This window comes from Puma concolor, chromosome B2 (assembly GCF_028749965.1).
Source record: "Puma concolor isolate L17-30 chromosome B2, mPumCon1.1.hap2, whole genome shotgun sequence".
Classification (NCBI taxonomy): domain Eukaryota; kingdom Metazoa; phylum Chordata; class Mammalia; order Carnivora; family Felidae; genus Puma; species Puma concolor.
Window position 1 is genome coordinate 55,252,690 of NC_141671.1, and position 20,595 is coordinate 55,273,284.

The 20,595-nt window shown below is 36.7% G+C and overlaps 1 protein-coding gene across 2 annotated transcripts in view; it reads left to right on the forward strand.

Moving 5' to 3' along the window:
• The window catches only part of BEND6 (BEN domain containing 6), a 63,960-nt gene that overhangs the window by 11,126 nt on the left and 32,239 nt on the right, over window positions 1-20,595 (forward strand). For both annotated transcript variants that reach the window (XM_086707137.1, XM_025925826.2), the window contains exon 2: window positions 13,422-13,641. In XM_086707137.1, coding sequence (XP_086563263.1) covers window positions 13,522-13,641 — 120 coding nt within the window. In that variant the 5' untranslated portion in view covers window positions 13,422-13,521. The remainder of the gene's footprint in view (window positions 1-13,421; window positions 13,642-20,595) is intronic.

The following is a 20,595-nucleotide window of genomic DNA, read 5'->3' on the forward strand; positions in this document are numbered from 1 at the left end:
ATGGCTACAAGCTTTTCATAGACAATTGATAGGGATAAGTAACATTGTAGAGGAGGTAAAGATTGTCTTCCACCATTCCCAGCCTCTGGTTTCTGTGCTAATACCTCTCTGCTATAAAAGTCTTCTTCCTAAACACATTAAGATGAAAGTAAGCTATCTAACTTCAGGTAAGACAAAAGCTGGATCATTTAGCATCTGGCTCTCTTGCCAGATCAAGAGAAACAGAGAAACTCTAGTATAGATGATGAAGCTAATGTGGATGGCTAGTGTCAGTCCATTCAGGCTGCTATAACAGAATACCAGAGACTGGGTAACTTACAGAGACAATGGAAATTTATTTCCCCAACTTCTGGAGGCTGGAAGTCCAAGATCAGAGGGCCAACATGGTCAGGTTCTAGTGAGACCCTCTTCCAAGATGCAGACTGCTGACTTCTCACTTGGTAGAAGGGATAAGGATCTCTCTGAAGCCTTTTATATGAGAGCACTAATTCCATTCAGGAGTGCTCCCTCATCATAACCTAATCACCTCCCAAAGGCCCCATCACCTGATACCGTGACCTAAGTGGGGTAGGATTTCAAAATACAAATTTGGGTGGGGGGAGAGTGTATGTGGAGGGCACCCATTCAGACCATAACAGCTGGGTGTGGGGAAACCAAGAAGAACAATGCTGTACCCCAGGGTTAGTCATAATGGAAATGTTTACAGACATAGGCTCAAAGGGAAAGGAAAAGAAATGGTATTCCAATATGAAAGGAGAAGATCATATAGACAAAGCTACTATAAAAGTCTGAGATAACCCCATAAGAAAGGAGGCAAGAGGTTAAATTCTCTTTGACTCTTTGTCCTCCTTCCCTTTGATCTCCTGCTTGGACACCCCACTGGCTAAATCCAACTGGGAAGAGGATAAGAAGCCCAAACAGGTCAGCTTCCTAATTAGGCAGCAGAATAGAGATGGCTAGAGAAGGGAGATGGAGGGATAAAGGGAGGGTCTCCAGAACTTGTGTCTGAGCAGGACTACAGTCCTAAGAAGCAGGTCAAGACTTGTCTCTCAGGGAATAGGACTACAAAGCAGAAACTTCAGCAAGGAGGACACTTTAAGGGACTTACTCAAGCGAAGAAAGCAAAAAACCTAGTTACTGGAGTTAACGGAATCTTTTGCAAGGTGATTTGATGATTAGTTTCTAAGTTCTGGCTCTAGAGACCTTCTTTAGCCTGCTTACGAGTTAGCAATTAGGAGTGGTTGTCAGGGTCCACTAGAAACCCAGTTTACTCATCTGTCAAGTATGAATTATAGTTGTACATATCCTAGAGAACTACTATGAGAATTAAATGAGATAGTAGAGGTAAAATGCTAGCACAGTACCTTATGTATAGTAAGCACTCAGTAAATGTTAGCTGTATTTTTATTGTTATTAAATGAAGGAGACAGGATTGGAGAAATGTCATATAGGGCAGGATGTCATATAGGGCAGTAGGGTGACCAAAATTAATTCCTTTCCTAGATAGTGATTACATAGATGCCATTGCATGGTATCACTGCTTACTAGTTAAATTAGTTTTATTAAAAGTATTTCTGCAAACCCTGGGCCTGTAAGATTGTCTTTTTCTTTTCCCATCATGGAAAGTTAAAAATGTTTCAGGTATATAGTCCTTCAAACATATTTTACATTTCCTAGGCTCACACGTAGTCTTCAGTCTAGTCTAAGTAATGTCATTATAGTTTGGCTGTGTTGCTGAATCATCCTAAAGTATATTGATCATCTTTTTAATCAGGATATTGCTGGAATAACTTGGAAATTGAAAATGGGTTAGATGTTCTTTGGAAATGGAAGGAGTAAAAAGAGTGAGTTGAAAAGTTCCCTATTGGACATTAGTACAACCTAGTAATTTCTATGCAGAAATCAAGAGCACTTTGATGAGAAAGTCATACAAGCCCCAGTTTTGCTCATAGAGTGTTGTGGGTATTGCAGGAGAAGCCATTCTGATCTTGATTTCTCTTCCTCTAGCATATATATAATTTTCTAAAAATACTATGGATCTTCCTCCCCTATGTCCCACTTTACTAGAGGCTGAGTTGAAACTGGGAGCCCATTTCACAGAGAACATTAAACTGACCTGTGAATATTTAGAATTATGTTGGCACCATCTTCTTGGAACTTTGGAACTCATTTAGAGGGAACTCTTCAGCCCGTATTCTGACCTGGGTAGTGCAAAGGACATTTTATGTCTGAACATTCCAAAACTGATATGTATAGAAAACAATCTGAAACTTTTGAAAATTATGTAAGGGCAACTAGGCTTTACTATAGTGCTGTACTTGCTTTCACATTTTTTATTCAGCTCATAATAGAGAATTTATATTGTGATTCAAAGGCCAATGAGAATTACATTGAATTATATTTTGATATTCATCTATTTTTCTTAAATATGGTGACTTTTGTTTATTACAATTTCAGAGGTGGGCTTTTGCCTTTTGAATTCCGATATTAACTATATCAACTTATTAAAAGTAAACCTAAATGCATTAAGAGTTTATATTTTTATTAACTTCATTTGCTTTCTTTAGTTATAAAGCTACCCTTTCTCTATGTCTCATTTTGTAGATAGTATGTTTTTCATAATTAGGATGTTGCTTAAAACATTGTTTTTCATACTATGAGCTATAACCTATTAGTGAGCTGTGAAATCAATTTAATACGCTATGATCAGCACTTTTAAAAATAAAACAATATAGTAAATAGACTAGAAATGGAGAGAGTGTATCACATATAGTAAGGGTGAGAGTGTTTCATGAAATTTTCTTTTAATTTTGTGTGTTTGTTTCCCAGAACAAAATGTAAAGCCTCCAAAAAAGGTTGAAAGCCACTGATTTATATTGTTTAACCAACCACATATCATAGGTGTAGTCATGGCTGTGCTTATGTTTAATTTCACATTCTACATGTACTATATAGGGAGTTAATGAAATGATTTCTTCTAACAAAAAATAAAAAATAAAGAAGGGCAGATAACTACTAGGTGAATCTTCTACTATCAGGAACTAAGAGTGCTTAATACCAAATTCACAATATTCCTTCTGAACTTGCTAATTGGCAGGTAATATAAACATTGAATCATCTGTTTGTAGATGGTGTAACAGAATATTGGCCTGAAGTCTCCTGAAAAGTAGTCATTCTAAAAGAGGTTTGATATGTCCCTTCTGGTTGGTCTTGAAAGAATTGTGTGTTTTTGAGGAAACTTGAGGATTTACTCTTTAACTAAATCATATTACCAATACACTCCAGCAAAAGTCTTCTAGAACTGATACATGAATTCAGCAAAGTCGCAGGATACAAAATCAATGTACAGAAATCAGTTGCATTTTTATACACCAATAATGAAGCAACAGAAAGACAAATAAAGAAACCGATCCCATTCACAATTGCACTAAGAAGCATAAAATACCTAGGAATAAACCTAACCAAAGATGTAAAAGCTCTGTATGCTGAAAACTATAGAAAGCTTATGAAGGAAATTGAAGAAGATACAAAGAAATGGAAAAACATTCCATGCTCATGGATTGGAAGAATAAATATTGTTAAAATGCCAATACTACCCAAAGCGATCTACACATTCAAAGCAATCCCAATCAAAGTTGCACCAGCATTCTTCTCGAAGCTAGAAAAAGCAATCCTAAAATTTGTATGGAACCACAAAAGACCCTGAATAACCAAAGTAATATTGAAGAAGAAAACCAAAGCACGAGGCATCACAATCCCAGACTTTAGCCTCTACTACAAAGCTGTAATTATCAAGATAGTATGGTATTGGCACAAAAACAGACACATAGACCAATGGAATAGAACAGAGACTCCAGAATTGGATCACAAATGTATGGCCAACTAATCTTTGACAAAGCAGGAAAGAATATCCAATGGAAAAAAGACAGTCTCTTTAACAAAGTGCTGGGAGAACTGGACAGCAACATGCAGAAGAATGAAACTAGACCACTTTCTTACACCATTGACAAAAATAAACTCAAAATGGATGAAGGACCTGAATGTGAGACAGGAAACCATCAAAACCCTAAAGGAGAAAGCAGGAGAAAACCTCTCTGACCTCAGCTGCAGCAATTTCTTACTTGACACATCTCCAAAGGCAAGGGAATTAAAAGCAAAAATGAACTATTGGGACGTCGTCAAGATAAAAAGCTTCTGCGCTGCAAAGGAAACAATCAACAAAACTAAAAGGCAATTGACGGAATGGAAAAAGATATTTGCAAATGGCATATCGGATAAAGGGTTAGTATCTAAAATCTATAAAGAACTCACCAAACTCCACACCTGAAAAACAGATAATGCAGTGAAGAAATGGGCAGAAAACATGAATAAACACTTTTCTAAAGAAGACATCCAGGTGGCCAACAGGCGCATGAAAAGATGCTCAATGTCGCTCCTCATCAGGGAAATACAAATCAAAACCACACTGAGATATCACTTCACACCAGAGTGGCTAAAATGAACAAATCAGGAAACTATAGATGCTGGAGAGGATGTCAAGAAACGGGAAACCTCTTGCACTGTTGGTGGGAATGCAAACTGCTGCAGCCACCCTGGAAAACAGTGTGGAGGTTCCTCAAAAAATTAAAAATAGATCTACCCTATGACCCAGCAATGGCACTGCTAGGAATTTACCCAAGGGATACGGGAGTGCTGAGGCATAGGGGTACTTGTACCCCAATGTTTATAGCAGCACTCTCAACAATAGCCAAATTATGGAAAGAGCCTAAATGTCGATCAACTGACAAATGGATAAAAAGATGTGGTTTATATATACAATGGAATACTACTTGGCAATGAGAACGAATGAAATCTGGCCATTTGTAGCAATGTGGATGGAACTGGAGAGTATTATGCTAAGTGAAATAAGTCATACAGAGAAAGACAAATACCATATGTTTTCACTCATATGTGGATCCTGAGAAACTTAACAGAAGACCAGGGGGGAGGGGAAGGGGGGGACAAAAGTTACAGAGAGGGAAGGAGGCAAACTATAAGAGACTCTTAAAAACTGAGAACAAACTGAGGGTTGATGGGGAGTGGGGGAGAGGGGAAAGTGGGTGATGGGCATTGAGGAGGGCACCTGTTGGAATGAGCACTGGGTGTTGCATGGAAACCAATTTGACAATAAATTATATATAAAAAAATCATATTAGCAGGAGAAAATTTTATTACAGGTAAGGTTATTACAAAAGCAACGTTTTTGTAAACTAATTTTCTCCAATTTTCTTATTGTGTTTACAACACATAACATAAACTTTACCATCTTAACCATTTTAAGGTATATAATTCAGAGGCATTAAATACATTCACATTGTCGTGTGATCATCACCACCATCCATCTCCAGAACTCTTCATCTTGCAAAACTGAAAGTCTATACCCATTAAACAGTAACTCCCCATTCCCCCTCCCTCCACCCTGAAGTTATCCTCAACCCCAGTGACCTCGGAGTCTGATATCCGTTACCATCACTAAACGATACTTAACAGGTCTGTATCAGTTATATCTGGCAAAATTCAGTTTTATCAAATAATAACGATTTGCCGTAGGATCTTCTATGTACGTATTATGTCTCTCAAGTACTGATCTTAATTTATTAGCAATAATGTACAGTGAAGTAAGGCACTGAGGAGAGAAAAGTTAAAGCAGCTGGCTTGTTCTACAGGAAAAGAAGTGAAGATGGAAGAAAAGAAAGCAGGTGACACGGTTTAAACTGCATTTAAATACTGTAACTGAGCCCCTATGGCGTTCAGCAAACTAATGCTCATCTGCTCGCCACCTATTTTTGTACAGCCTGTAAGCTAAGAATGCTTTTTACATTTTTACATCGTTGAAAAAAATCAAGATAAGCATAACATATCATAATATGTGAAAATCATATAAAATTAAAGTTTCAGTGTTCATAAATAGTTTTATTGGAACATATCCACACTTACATGTTTACGTATTGTTATGGCTGCTTTCATGCTATGAGGACAGAGTTGAGTTGTTGTGACAGAAACTATACGAGGCAATCTCATCATTTTGTACTGCTGCTCAGTACCCCACAAATCACAGTAACGCAGTTACAATAACTTCACAGTGTTTTAGTGTCATGCATATTGTCATACCAAGGCATTTTATTTTATTTATTTTTTATTACCAGTGCATGACAATCATGTCAAAAAAGAAAAAGAGAGAAAACTGCATTTCAGTTTTTTTCTTTTTGAGAGACAGAGAGAGAGAGAGAGAGAGAGAGAGAGAGAGAGAGAACAAGTGGTGGAAGGACAGAGGGAGAAGAGAGAGAAGCTTAAGCAAGCTCCACACTCAGTGCAGAGCCCTAAGCAGCGCTTAATCTAACCACTGTGAGATCATGACCTGAGCAGAAATCAAGAATCTGATGCTTAACTGACTGAGCTACCCAGGCGCCCCAAGTATTACATGCTTTTTTTTAAATGCTTATTTATTTTGGGGGGGGGGGAGAGTGAGTGGGGGAGGGGCCAAGAGAAAGGGAGACAGAGGATCTGACAGCAGTGAGCCAGAGGAGGGGCTTGAACTTAGGAACCATGAAAACATGACCTGAGCCCAAATCAGACACTTAACCAACTGAGGCACCCAGCACCCCCCCAGGTTTTTCATGCTTTTAAAGCAGAGTGGGGTGTGGATTATTTTGTCATCAAATTGGGCAAAGCATTGCATTTATGATACAGTGACACCATAGGTGTGCTAAAAGAACATGATATATGTCAATGTTACCAAACTAAGCATTCGTCCCAATATTCACAATTCACAAGACAGCAACAGTCAGAAAAATTAGAAAATGTAAAATGAAATATCTCATCCCAGTAGAATTTCTTCACAAAAGTAAGAAATGGGGGGTTCCTGTCTGGTTCAGTCAATAGAACATGCAGCTCTTGGTCTTGGGGTCATGAGTTTAAGCCCCACATTTGGCATAGAGCTTACTAAACAATCAAATGAAACAAAATGAAGTGAAAATGCAACCAAAATAAGTTTCTGAGTGGTTCATTTGTTAGCCAAGCAAGGAAAACCATTTACAGATCATGCCAGTAGCTGAAGACATGTGCCCAGAAAATAAACTTACTTAAGACCATTAGACTTTCAGCAAAAAACAGTTGTTCAAAAAACTGAGAACACTGGGGACAACATAATAATCAATTTAAAAACAAGGCAAATAAGGGGCTCCTGGGTGGCTCAGTTGGTTGGGTGTCCAACTTTGGCTCAGGTCATGATCTCTCCGTCCCTGAGTTCAAGCCCAGCGTCAGGCTCTGTGTTGACAGCTTGGAGCCTGGTTCGGATTCTGTGTCTCCCTCTCTCTCTGCCCCTCCCCCACTCATGCTCTCTCTCTCTCTCTCTCTCTCTCTCTCTCTCTCTCTCTCTCTCACACACACACACACACAAAAGAATTGTTTTAATTTAAAAAAAAAATAAAAACAAGGCAAATGACTGAGTTTTTCTTGGCACTTGATGATTTCAACAGATGCTACTGATATTGCTCAGTTGTTCTTGTTTATTTGGGAGGAATTGCTGAATTTAGAGTGACTGACAAATTAGCCTCTATAAATAGTCTTTGTGAAACAACCACAGGAGAGAATATTTTCAAAGAGGCTGGGAAAACAATGATTCAGTACAACCTGAAGTGGAATCTACTAAGATGTGTTACAATTGATGGTGGTAGAAATGTGTGTGCAGCAGAAAAAGGTTTCACTGGAAAAATTTACAAAACTTGTGAAAATATAAGGTGTTTAAAGCTACTGTCATTCATTTTATAATTTATCAGCAGGTACTTCATAGAAAATATTTTGAATGTATTCCATGCTTTTTAAGATAGCTTTATTAAAATATTATTTACATACCTTACAATTTACCCAATTGAAGTTTACAATTCAATATTATTTGTATATTCACAGAGCTGCACAACCATCACCACAATCCAATTTTTAAGAAACATTTTTGTTCTCTCTACATGAAAGGGTATTCTTACATGCATTAGCAATCATATCTCCTTCCTTGCCACAATCTCTTATCCCTAAGAACCCATTAACCTATTTTCTGTCCCTATAAATTTGACTATTCTTGAGATTTCATATAAATGGAATCACATAATGTGTGATCTTTTGTGACTGGTGTCTTCTACTTTGCATGTTTCCAAGGGTCATACATGTTGTAGCATCAGAACTTTATTTCTTATTGCCTAATAATATTTCACTATAGGGATATGCTACATTTTATCTATTTCTTCATAAGTTGATAGACATTTGTTTTTTGTTTTTAACTTTTTAGCTATTATGAATAATATAGCTATGCACTTTTGGATACAAGTTTTTGTGTGGATATATGTTTTTTATTTCTCTTGGGTATATACTTAGGAGTAGAATTGATGTGTTACAGGATGACTCAATGTTTAAATTTGGGGGGAATTGCCAGACTTTTCAAAAATGCCTGCACCATTTTGCAATCCCACGAGCAGTGTATAAGGGTTCCAATTTCCAACACTTATTATTTGCTGTCTTTATTATAGCCATCTTAGTGGGTATGAAGGGACATCTCATCATAGTTTTTATGAGCATTTCTGTAATGATTAATGACATTGGGCATCTTTTTCATGTGATTATTGGCTATTTGTATATATTCCTTGAAGTGATGCCTGTTTAAATCCTTTGCCCGTTTAAAAAACTGAGTTTTCTCTTTATAAATGCATTGTAAGAGTTATTTATGTATCCTGTATACAAGCCCCTTATGAGATCTATTTTCAAATATTTTCTTCCATTGCATGGGTTGCCTTTTTTACTTTCTTGATGGTCTCATCAAGATGGTGAAGATAATGGTTTTGTTGTCATATTTATAAAATCATTGGTTAACCCAAGATCACAAAATTTACTCCTGTGTTTGCTACTAAGAGTTTATAGTTTTAGTTCTTACTTTTAGGTCTATGATCTAAATGTAAATTTTGAATTAATTTGTGTGTATTGTGTGAGGTAAGATGCGCTCTTTTGCATATGAATTTTTAGTTGTTCCAGTACCTTTTGTTGCAAAGACTCTTCTTTCCACATTTAATTGTCTTTGCCTCCTTGTCAAAAATCAATTGACCATAGATGTAAAAGGTTTATTTCAGGATTCTCAATTCTACTCTAATGATTTATATGTCCATCCTTATGCCAGTACCACACTTTTTTTTTTAAGTTGATTTATTTACTTTAAGAAAGAGACGGCATGAATAGGGGAGGGGCAGAGAGAGAGGGAGACAGAGAATCCCAAGCAGGCTCCACACTGTCAGCGTGGAGCCTGACCCAATGCTCAAACCATGAAACTGTGAGATTATGACCTGAGCTGAAACCAAGAGTCAGATGGATGCTCAACCGACTGAGCCACTCAGGTGCCCCAGTACCACACTGTCTTGATTACTGTAGCTTTGTAGTAAGATTTATGATTGGAAAGTGAGCATATTTCAAGTTTCTTCTTTTTCAAGATTGTTTTGCCGTTCCCAATCTCTTGCATTTTCTTATAATTTTAAGATCATTTTGCAATTTCTGAAAATATCATTATCATTATTGAACCAATAGTGTCAATGGTGAATTTCATTCTTGTGGACTTGGCCATCATCAGTTCCATGAGTTTTTTCAGAAGTAGAAGTTGAATATTCTAACTTGCCCTGCTGTACAGCATTTCAGTAACCTTAGCAATGGTGAAGTTTCACTGCAAATGTTTGAATTCAGGGCCAAGACTGAAATTTTTTGTGAATGAGAACTGCCCTCAACCACTCCTATGGAAGGCTGAATGGATTTTGGAATCCTGAATGGCTAATGGAAATTAGCTTTTGCTGCAGACTTAATGTTTCTTAATGAATTTGTTAATAAACTACAAGACAAAATTGTAAGACAAAACATGTACTTACATGCAAAACTTACACTCAGGTAAATTCATTTCAATAACAACAAATATGTCACTCATACATAATGTCTCCAGCTACTTTATACACTTCCCCTGCTGCCATAAGTTAAAACAAGTATTGAGATCTTCATCCCCATTCAGATTTACACAAGATGTAATTTTCCAGTTCAAATTACAGTTCCAGTATTGTGTCTCAGACTTCAATGAATGCAAAGAAAATGCAAAGAAATGCAAAAACCTATTTCAAAATACATTTAACTGTGCAACGAGGAGCTTCCACCTAACCTTTAATTGGAAGTAATTAATTGTTGCAATGGAGTCACACACTAAAGGCAAATATCAAAAGAATTTAGTAGAATTCTATAAAAGTCTACTAGGAGGGGCACCTGGGTGGCTCAGTCGGTTGAGTGACCAACTTCGGCTCAGGTCATGATCTCACAGTTCATGAGTTCAAGCCCCACATCGGGCACTGTGCAGACAGCTGGGAGCCTGGAGCCTGCTTCAGATTCCGTGTCTCCCTCTCTCTCTGCCCCTCCTCCACTCACGCTCTGTCTCTCTCTGTCTCAGAAATAAATAAACATTAAAAAAAATTTTTTTAAAAAGTCTACTAGGAGATGAATATCCTCAATTAAAATTATTTGCTTATATTGGGAGGTATGAACTATCTTGGGGATGATTGTGTTACATGATTTTTTTTAACTCAATACCCGGGATTTGTTTTCTTGCTGCTTCGAAGAATGAAGAAGTAGACACAAAATAAAATGAACAGCAGGCAAAAGTTTATTAGAGTATAAGATTAAGAACATCCTAACTAAGAATATCTTACCTATATAAGTATAAATAAGAATATTATGAAAGCTCTCTTTGCAGAGAGGGGACATTTGAAAGTGAATACCCTCCCACTATAGTCCCTTGCCTACTATAGGTCCCTTGTTTTATAAGGTTTTGGTCACCTCCCTTTTCCTTTCTCCCTTGTTCCTTTTCAGGTTCTACCCTTAATGGCATGATAACTAGGTGGTGGGTTGTTCATTCCTGATTGGCTCGACTTCATTGTGTGAGGAGTCAGATTATGGTTATACCATCCTTCATATAACATACGTTTTATGGTTTATTTATTTTAGTTAGGCATTTTGTATTAGGTATTTTGTTTATTTATTTTTGAGAGAGAGAAGGAGTGCACAAGGGAGCATGTGAGGGGCAGAAAGAGAAGAGAGAGAGCATCCCAAGCAGAGAGATGGAGAGAGAATGCCAAGGAGGCTCCATACTGTCAGAAGAGAGCCTAATGCAGGGCTCAAACCCATTGAACTGTGAGATCATGACCTGAGCCGAAATCAAGAGTTGGATGCTTAACTGACTGAGCCACCCAGGAGCCCTTTAGTTAGGTATTGTCATTGTCAAATTCCTTAGGGGAACCTGAAGGGGGAGTTGGTGGTATCTGTTACATTCTTAAGAGGAACCTTACAGCTGAGGGAATTTGCTTGAGGTCAGACATTCCCAGAAGAAATGTTTTAAAATGTGTTTTTCCCCACTCAGGGACCTCAGGTTGTAACCTTTCCCTCTCTGCCTACCGAATCCTATCTTTCCTAGCATAATTGTGCAATATTGTGAATATACTAAAAAACCAGTGAACATACAATTGAAATGATTAAAATAGTGAATTTTACCTCAATTAAGAAAATTACAAACTCATGGATTAATATCAGCATATGACAGCAACTATTGGTGTAAAAGACATTTTCAGATCTGGAATTTATAAAATCTCATTGCAGGTCAGCATTAACAATGAACACCTGCAAATGATTTTGATGGTAAGGAAAACTTTGAACCCCAATTAAACAAGATCTTAGTTTTAAAAGTTCTATTCTCATTAGAATTGTCATACAAAAAGTTGTATTCAATTATCATTAGTATATTTTCAATTTTGTGAATAAAAATTTTGTGAAAATTTATTTTTCTTTTGCTATATAAGAACTACATAATATCCTCGATTTTGCCTCTTGACCTGCAAAACCTAAACTATGTGACCCCTTTAACAGAAAATATTTGTCAAACTTGCTCCTGGTAAATGGTTTAATGATATTTGCTAGCAGTGGAATTTTTATCTATGGAATGCTCTTAATTGTATATCCTTGATTTAGGATTGCTTATGGCAAACATACCTAGAATCTATGGCTTTATAACTTCCTGGAAAAGGTCACGCGAGGTATAGAACTCTGAGGTTATAAAATGGTGATGTGTCACAACCTAAACACTCCTCACTGTGTGAGATGACCCTCAAACCTCATGTAGAGGCCTCACTTATTCTAGACCACAGAGTACCTATGTGATCTGAAAAGAGAGGACCTACAAAGCCAACAAAATGCCCTAGAGTGCACCCTACTTGACCTGTGCCTCTTGATTGCTTGTATAATTGAAATTGTTAATAAAGCTTGATGCTAGATAAGATCTCTGATATTTGTGGCTCAGATATGATAGCCCAGTCCCATGTGTGAGCTTAAGTATTCTTCATATATTTGAAAACACAAAGTAAGTTTTCAAAGAGTCACAATAAGCAATTTTGGCAAGACCATCCCACATATTATTTCACACTTGGAGTAGAGAATGATGAATTTCTCTTAAAGTAGGTACAAGTACCATATTTATTATAAAAGGATTATTTAGTGTGATTTGGTAAGGAGCATATATTACCTTCTGCTCAACAGTGTACATATTTCTTGAAGTCCCTTTTAGCTCACTTCCTTCTGTAGTTAAAGTTTTATTATTTATAATTAAATATCTTTTCATAGAAATAAACCAATATATGCAAGTAATAAGGATGCTAAGACCAAATGTACCATATCATCTGTGTATAGCAAAAATTAAATTTGAACATTTCAACCCTGTTCTACCTAAGAATTATCATCTGCTTTATCAGGTTTTAAAAAATGATTATCCCTCAAATTTTTTTTTGAAATGTATTTTTGCCTTTGAGATATATTTTTCTTCCATTCTTTATGGTACAATTCTTAAAGTTACACCAAGGAAAATCTTCCACCTCAAAACTCTAGGTTTTCAGGAAAAGAAAAAACCTTTAAGCAATTCTTATTGATTTCCTTTGGAATATTTTGATCTTGATGAAATCTGCTATTATTAATGCCTTTTACAACTTCGTCCTGTGAAATACTGTTTGCATAAATTTATAATGTTTCTATATTGGTTTTTAGACTCCTCATAACTGACTGACAAGAAAAAACTTGGAAAAATGGAAATTTTTCTTAAACTATTTCATTTTCTAAGTGACAACTCACTGCATATCAGTCACATCACGGAAACATGACAGCCTCGTGATGATGAAATTGAAAGACTTTTGAATCAAATGAAAATGTGTAATAAATTGGTCAGTGGGAGAAAGATAAGAAGCATTTAGTAAAAGTACTACTTGAGTGGCTAGTGCCATTATAAAACATATAGTTGCTAAATATATTATGTATCCCTTTTTGTTTTTGTTTTTAAGGAAAAACATTGATGTTGGGGCTACATCCAGAATAGCATCATCTACATGGGCACTCCCTCTTCCTACAATTTCAGAAAATATTTGATAACTACTTGAGAAAATGCAGAAGATCTTGCAAACAGATGACATTACGAATACCCAAGCTCTTAGAAAAGGAAAAAGGAAAAGGACAGAGACAATGGACTCAGAGAATGCAAATAGTGACATGGATAAAGGACAGGTTGGTGTTCTGTTACCTCAATGCCATTTTTGTATCTAGCTCCAGCACAATTCCATAATTCTTTTCATAATGTATGAGTTAGTACTTTCCCATCTTCTATTAACTTATGCTTCCCTTTAATTCTTTATTCAACTAAAGGAATAAAATGCCCTATTCTCTTTGTGATGTTGAACAAGTTGAGTGAAAAACTTACTCAAAAGTCATTTTACCTCCTTCCATATAAGTATGACCAATTATGCCATTGTTCAAACTTTCCCTCATATTCTGGGAAATGAAAGAGCAGCAAACTGTCAGAAACTATTTTTCCTCTCAAAAAGTACTGAAGAAATTGAGATATCTCTTTAGAATTCAGTTTCTTTTCTTTTGTAGCTACAATTTGTGGCCCACGTTCATCACTGGTTTGGTCTAGGATCCTTTCTTATTTTTATTCGTTTATTCCTTTTTGATTGGAATTCCCCACTCCCATACTCCTCTTATGCTTTGGACAATCCATCAGTGTGTTTATTCTGGATCTTTTTATTTGTGTATCTTTGCAATATATATATTTGTGTATGCCTTTATAATACATGTAGTGTTTATGTGCATGTATTCTTATACAATTTTTTAAATACATACTATACATTCTCATAGTTTAAAATATTTTTTGGTCTTCCGGGGATGGTGTCTAGGGGCATTCAGGATGGTCTGGCATTTGACACCTGTCATAGGCGTACAACACAGACTCTAGCAAAACTAGGCTGTTCCAAAACCCTGGTAATGGAATTGTTTACCTTTATACTAAGAAAGTTAGTAAATCACCAGAATTTGCCTGTGGAGTGTGCTCGGTCCATCTTTAAGGAGCTTGTGCTGTGAGACAAGACCTAAAGTTCTTATGAGGTTCTCTAAAACGAAAAGACATGTCAGCAGGGCCCATGGTGGCTCCACGTTGCCAAATGTGTGCTTAACAGGATCAAGCGCGCTTTCTTTATCGAGGAGCTGAAAGTCGTTGTGAAAGTGTTGAGGGCACAGGAAGAGTCAGAAAGCGAAATAAATAATAAAAGTTTTCTGAGTTAAAAAAATCAAAAGGCATATATATATATATATATATATATATATATATATATGTAAACATACACACATTTATGTGTGTGTGTGTGTGTGTGTATTTTTTTAAGGTGAACTGTGAAAAGTCTCCCTCACATCCCTGTCTCCCATCCACCCTGTTCCCACTTCCCATCCACCCACTATAGGTAAACCACATTTATTGCTTTCGTTTATTCTTCCAGTGTTTCTTATTCAAGTAAAGCAAATATAAACATAGATATTTTTATCCTCTCTTTTGTACAAAAAAGTAACTTACCAGACATGCTGCTTAGTACTTTGCTTTTTTACTTTACTTTTTTAGTTTATTTATTTTAATGTTTTTTAATGTTTATTTATTTTTGAGACAGAGCATGAATGGGGGAGGGGCAGAGAGAGAGGGAGAGACAGAATCCCAAGCAGGCTCCAGACTCTGAGCTGTCAGCACAGAGCCCAACGTGGTGCTCAAACCCATGAACCATGTGAGATCATGACCTGAGCTGAAGTCAGATGCTTAACCGACTGAGCCACCCAGGCACCTCTATTTATTTTCAGAGAGAGAGAATGAGTAACTGACTGAGCCCTTTATTTAATGTTTTTTGAAGACCTTTCCACTAGTACATAAACAAGTTTCTCTCTTTTTTTAAAATGTTTATTTATTTTTGAGAAAGAGAGAGAGTGGGGGAGGGACAGAGAGAGAGGGAGACAGAGGATCCAAAGCACAGAGCGTGATGCGGGATTGGAACTTATGAACCACAAGATGATGACCTGAGCCGAAGTCAGATGCCTAACCAACTGAGCGACCAGGTGCCCCAGAACTTTCTCTTTTTCACAACTCCATATTATTCCACTGTGTCTATGTACCAGTCTTTACTTACCAGTACTACATTGGAATAATATATACCTCAACCTGTGTCAGATTTTTCAGTCAGCACTGTTTTTAACATTTATCTATATTGCTATTATACATCTGATTCATCATATCTAACCACTGCATAGCACCAGATTTTACTTGCATTGTCCTTTTCTCCATGATGAATACCTAAATTTCCTGCACCATCTTGCTACTACAAACAATGAAAAAAAAATACCCTCATACCTGTCCTTTTAAGAAACAATGTGAGGGTTTCTCTGGAATAAACACATAGGAAGGATGGCTTATGGCTTATAAGTTATATGTTTGTTTCTAGTTCATTTGACCAAATATTATAAGATTACTTTCCAGAATGTACACATCGGTCCACATGCCCAGAAGCAGCACACGAGGGACTCCTATATTTGTACTTCCCTACCATCACTTAACATTTATACTCATATTTTATATTTCTGGCAATGATGGGAGAAAATGACATCTTTCTTCAATTTATTGGTGCAGATTTTGGGGATTCAGTAGTTCACTGAGGAGTAAAAAAGTCACAAGATCTTTCAGGCCAGTGTTGTGATTTCTTTAGCAATTTATTTTCTTCAGAAAGTTAATAGCTTTCCAGATTACTTATTTCTATTTGATTCCATGGTTAGTAACTACAGCCAGAGATCTTGGACCAGAGATTTGGTCATAAATAGGCTTGAAAAATCTCCTCTTTTATTATGGTATCTGTGTTCAGCCTCTTTTCTCTCCAATTTATGGCAGTTATCTAATGGCCATGCGAAACAATAAGCTCAAAGGTAACACACTGAATTTGATACTTACCATTGGGACAGATCTCAACAGATATCAAGAGAAGCTCTTGAGAAAGCCTCGAGGTCAGTCTTACCTCCTGCTGTTTAGATATGGCAGTAATTGGCTTTTCAAACCTTGAAGATTTAACATTACTGATTATTGGTAAATTTAGATTGTAGGCTACATTCAGGTGAAAGGAGGTAGAAAGAGAAAACCTTCCTCTCTGCAAACTGGTTAACTGACAAGAAGTCCCTGGTACACACCAACATTTCTTTTTCCAGGCTCAGTAAACACCTGGTCTGCCTTCCAAAGTATTCCAGATGACAGGTTTACCAAATATGTCACAAGGTCTGACAAGAGTCAACAGCTTTCCAACACGTTATATCTCTGCTTTTTTCGGATGACAACCTGATCTCTAAATGATTCAAACATATGTCAGGTTTTGGATATCTTGCTTCTAGGTACCAAAATCTGTATTAGTTATGATGCATGTTTCAAAAGCTGTAACAAGGCCCAAATATAACAGTGGCTTTATACATGATGGAGGTTTACTTCCCTTTCACATAACAAGGGCAGTTCAGGCTTACTATGGCAGCTCCACAAAGTTGGGGCTTTCTCTTATCTTGCTGGTCTACCTTACTCAACACAGAGCCTCTATCTCTGGGTCCAAAGTGACTACTCCAGCTTCCACCATCATGCTTTCCTCTCTGACAACAGAAGAAGAATACAGGTGGTAGACATGCCCGTTCCTTTTAAGGTCATGATCCAATAGTGCTACACATTGCTTCTACTTCTATCTTATCGATGGACACTTAGTCACATAGCCACACTGAGATGCACAGGAGCCTGGGAAATGTAATCTTTAACTGACAGCTACCTGCCCAAGTAAAAACCTATCACTCTAAGAAAAATGGGAGAACACATACCTGGAGAGAAGTAGTAGTCTCTGTCACTGTCCACTTTTCTATTGGACTCTTATCTTTTCTGTTGGTTTTTTTAGTCTATTCTAGAGGGTTTCCTGTTCTATTCTTATCGATTTGCACAAATACCATTTCTACTGAAGAAATTGTCTCTTATGGTTTTTGTTTTTGCAAATATCTTCTCCCAATCTGATATTTGTCTATTAATTTTATATTTTCCATTGATGTTTACAAATAGATTTGCTTTTGCCGCATTTCATTTATTTCTTTTAGGAATTTGCAAAAAATGGTAAGAACTAGACCACAGATTCTAATTTTTTCAAATTTCTCTCCATAGATTTATGGCATTCTTCAGTTTTCAAAAAAAAATCTTTCATTTTTATTTAGCTAAATCCATCATTTTTTTTCCTTTAGGATTTATATAGCTAATGTGAGTACATTAGCTACTTGCCTACATATGATAATAGTAATTTTCATTAGCCTTATATATATTATATATGTCACATAGATGCATATATATAATAATGAAATACATGCACATATACATATACTTGTATATTTATAAAATAAGGAATGAGGTTGAATGTATACATTATAAATCATGCAAAAATGTAATTGTATTTTCTATAACTGATCCTACTGGGCTTTCATTTCTCCATCCCTGCTTAACAAGAAAGAAAAAAGCTTCAACTTGCTTATTCACAGTGAATTACATTTAGAGTTTTCTAGTTTTTAAAAATCGCTTTGAACTATTAGTATTTTAGTTTCAGTCACTTCCAGGTCCTTTGAGGGTTCTGTTGGCACAGCAGGTAAAGTTTGCCATCCTGGCACCCACTGCCATACTCTTGTTTATTCTTTTTTTCATCTTGATAAGTGTACTTTTTAATCTCCTTCACCGATTTCACCGATCCCCCCACTTACCTCCTCTCTGGTAACCAACAGTTTGTTCTCTATAGTTAAGAGTCTGTTTCTTGGTTTCTATCTCTCACTTTTTTTTCCCTTTGCTCATTTGTTTTGTTTCTTAAATCCCACAAATGAGTGAAATCATATTGTATTTGTCATTCTCTGACTGACTTATATTATACTCTCTAACTCCATCCATGTCATTGTAAATGGCAAGATTTCATTCTTTTTTATGCCTGAATAGTATTCCGTTGTGTATATATACCACATCTTACTTATTTATTCATCTATCAGTGGACACTTAAGCGGCTTCCATAATTTGCCTATTGTAAATAATCCTACAGTAAACAGGGATGCATGTATCCCTTTGATTAGTGTTTTTGTATGCTTTGGTAAAAACCCGGTAGTATGATTACTGGATTATAGGGTAGCTCTGTTTTAAATTTTTTCAGGAAACTCCATACTGATTCCACAGTGGCTGTACCAGTTTGCATTCCCACCAATGGTACACAAGTGTTCCTTTTTCTCCACATCCTCATCAATACTTGTTGCTTCTAGTGTTTTTGATTTTAGCCATTCTGGCAGGTGTGAGGTAATATCTCATTGTAGTTTTGATTTGCATTTCCCTGATGATGAGTGATGTTGATCGCCTTTTCATGTGTTTATTGGCCATCTGTATGTCTTCTTTGGAGAAATATCTGTTTATGTCTTCTGCCCATTTTTAATTGGATTATTTCTTTTGGGGGTGTTGAGTTGTATAAATTATTTTTTCTTTTATTATTATTTTTTTAGAGAGAAATCAAGTGGGGAAGAGGGCAGAGGGGGGAAGAGAGAGAGAGATATCAAATTTTAGGCAGGTTACATGTTCAATGTGGAGCCGGACACAAGGTTCAAACCCATGACCCTGGAATCATGACCTGAGCCAAAATCAAGAGTCAGGTGCTCAACCAGCTGAGCCAGGCACTCCTATACTATAAGTTCTTTATATATTTTGGATACTAACTCATTATTGAATATGTCATTTGCACATGCCTTCTACCATTTAGTAGGCTGCCTTTTCATTTTGTTGACTGTTTCTTTCGCTGTGCAGAAACTTTTTTATTTTGTAGCCCTGACAGTTTGTTTTTGCTTTTATTTCCCTTGTCACAGGAAAAAATGTTACTATGGCCAATGTCCGAGAAATTACAGGCTGTACTGTCTTCCAGGATTTTTATGGCTTTAGGTCTCACATTTAAGTCTTTAATCTAATTTTGAGTTTATTTTTGTATATGGTGAAAATGAGTGGCCTAGTCTCATTGTTTTGCATGTGGCTTCTTCAACACCATTTGTTGAAGAGATGGTCTTTTTTCCATCGTATATTCTTTCTTCCTTTGTCAAAGATTAATTGACCATATAACTGAGGGGTTATTTCTGGGTTTACTCTTTTATTCCATTGATACATGTGTATAGTTTTAAATGTCAGTACCATACTGTTTTAATTACTAAAACATTGTAATAATAACTTGAAGTCTGGAATTGCGATAATTCCAGTTTTATTTTTATTTTTCATGATTACTTTTGGGGCATTTGGGTATCTCAGTTGGTTGAGCGTCTGCCTTCAGCTCAGGTCATGATCCCGCAGTTCATGAGTTAGAGCCCCACATGGGGCACACTGTTGTCAGTGCAGAGCTCACTTAGGATCCTCTGTCCCCCTCTCTCTGCCCCTCCCCTGTTTGCACTCACTCAAAAGTACATAAACATTAAAAAAAAATGCTTTGGCCATTCAAGGTCTTTTGTGGTTCCATACAGATTTTAGGATTGTTCTAGTTCTGTAAAAAATGCTTTTGGCATTTTGATAGGGATTGCATTAAATCTGTAGATTACTTTGGGTAGTATGGACATTTTAACAATATTTTGTTTCTCCAACCCATGAGCATGGAATGTCTTTCCATTTGTCTGCATCATCTTGAATGTCTCTCATCAGTGTTCTATAGTTTTCAGAGTACAGGTCTTTTACTTCTTTGGTTAAGTTTATACCTAGATATTTTATTGTTTTTGGTGCAATTATACATGGGATTATTTTCTCTTTTTTTTAATGTTTATTTTTGAAAGAGAAAAAGACAAAGTATGAGTGGAGGAAGGTCAGAGAGAGAGGGAGACACAGAATCCGAAGCAGGCTCCAAGCTGTCAGCACAAAGCCCCGTGTGGGGCTTGAACCACGAACCGTGAGATCATGACCTGAGCTGAAGTCGGAAGCTCAACCGACTGAGTCACCCAGGTGCCTCTCTTTTTTTTTTAAGTTGATTTATTTTGAGGGGTGCGTGGGTGGCTCAGTGGGTTAAGGTCCAACTTCGGCTCAAGTCATGATCTTGTGGTTTGTGAGTTTGAGCCCCGCTTCAGGCTCTGTGCTGACAGCTCAGAGCTTGGACCCTG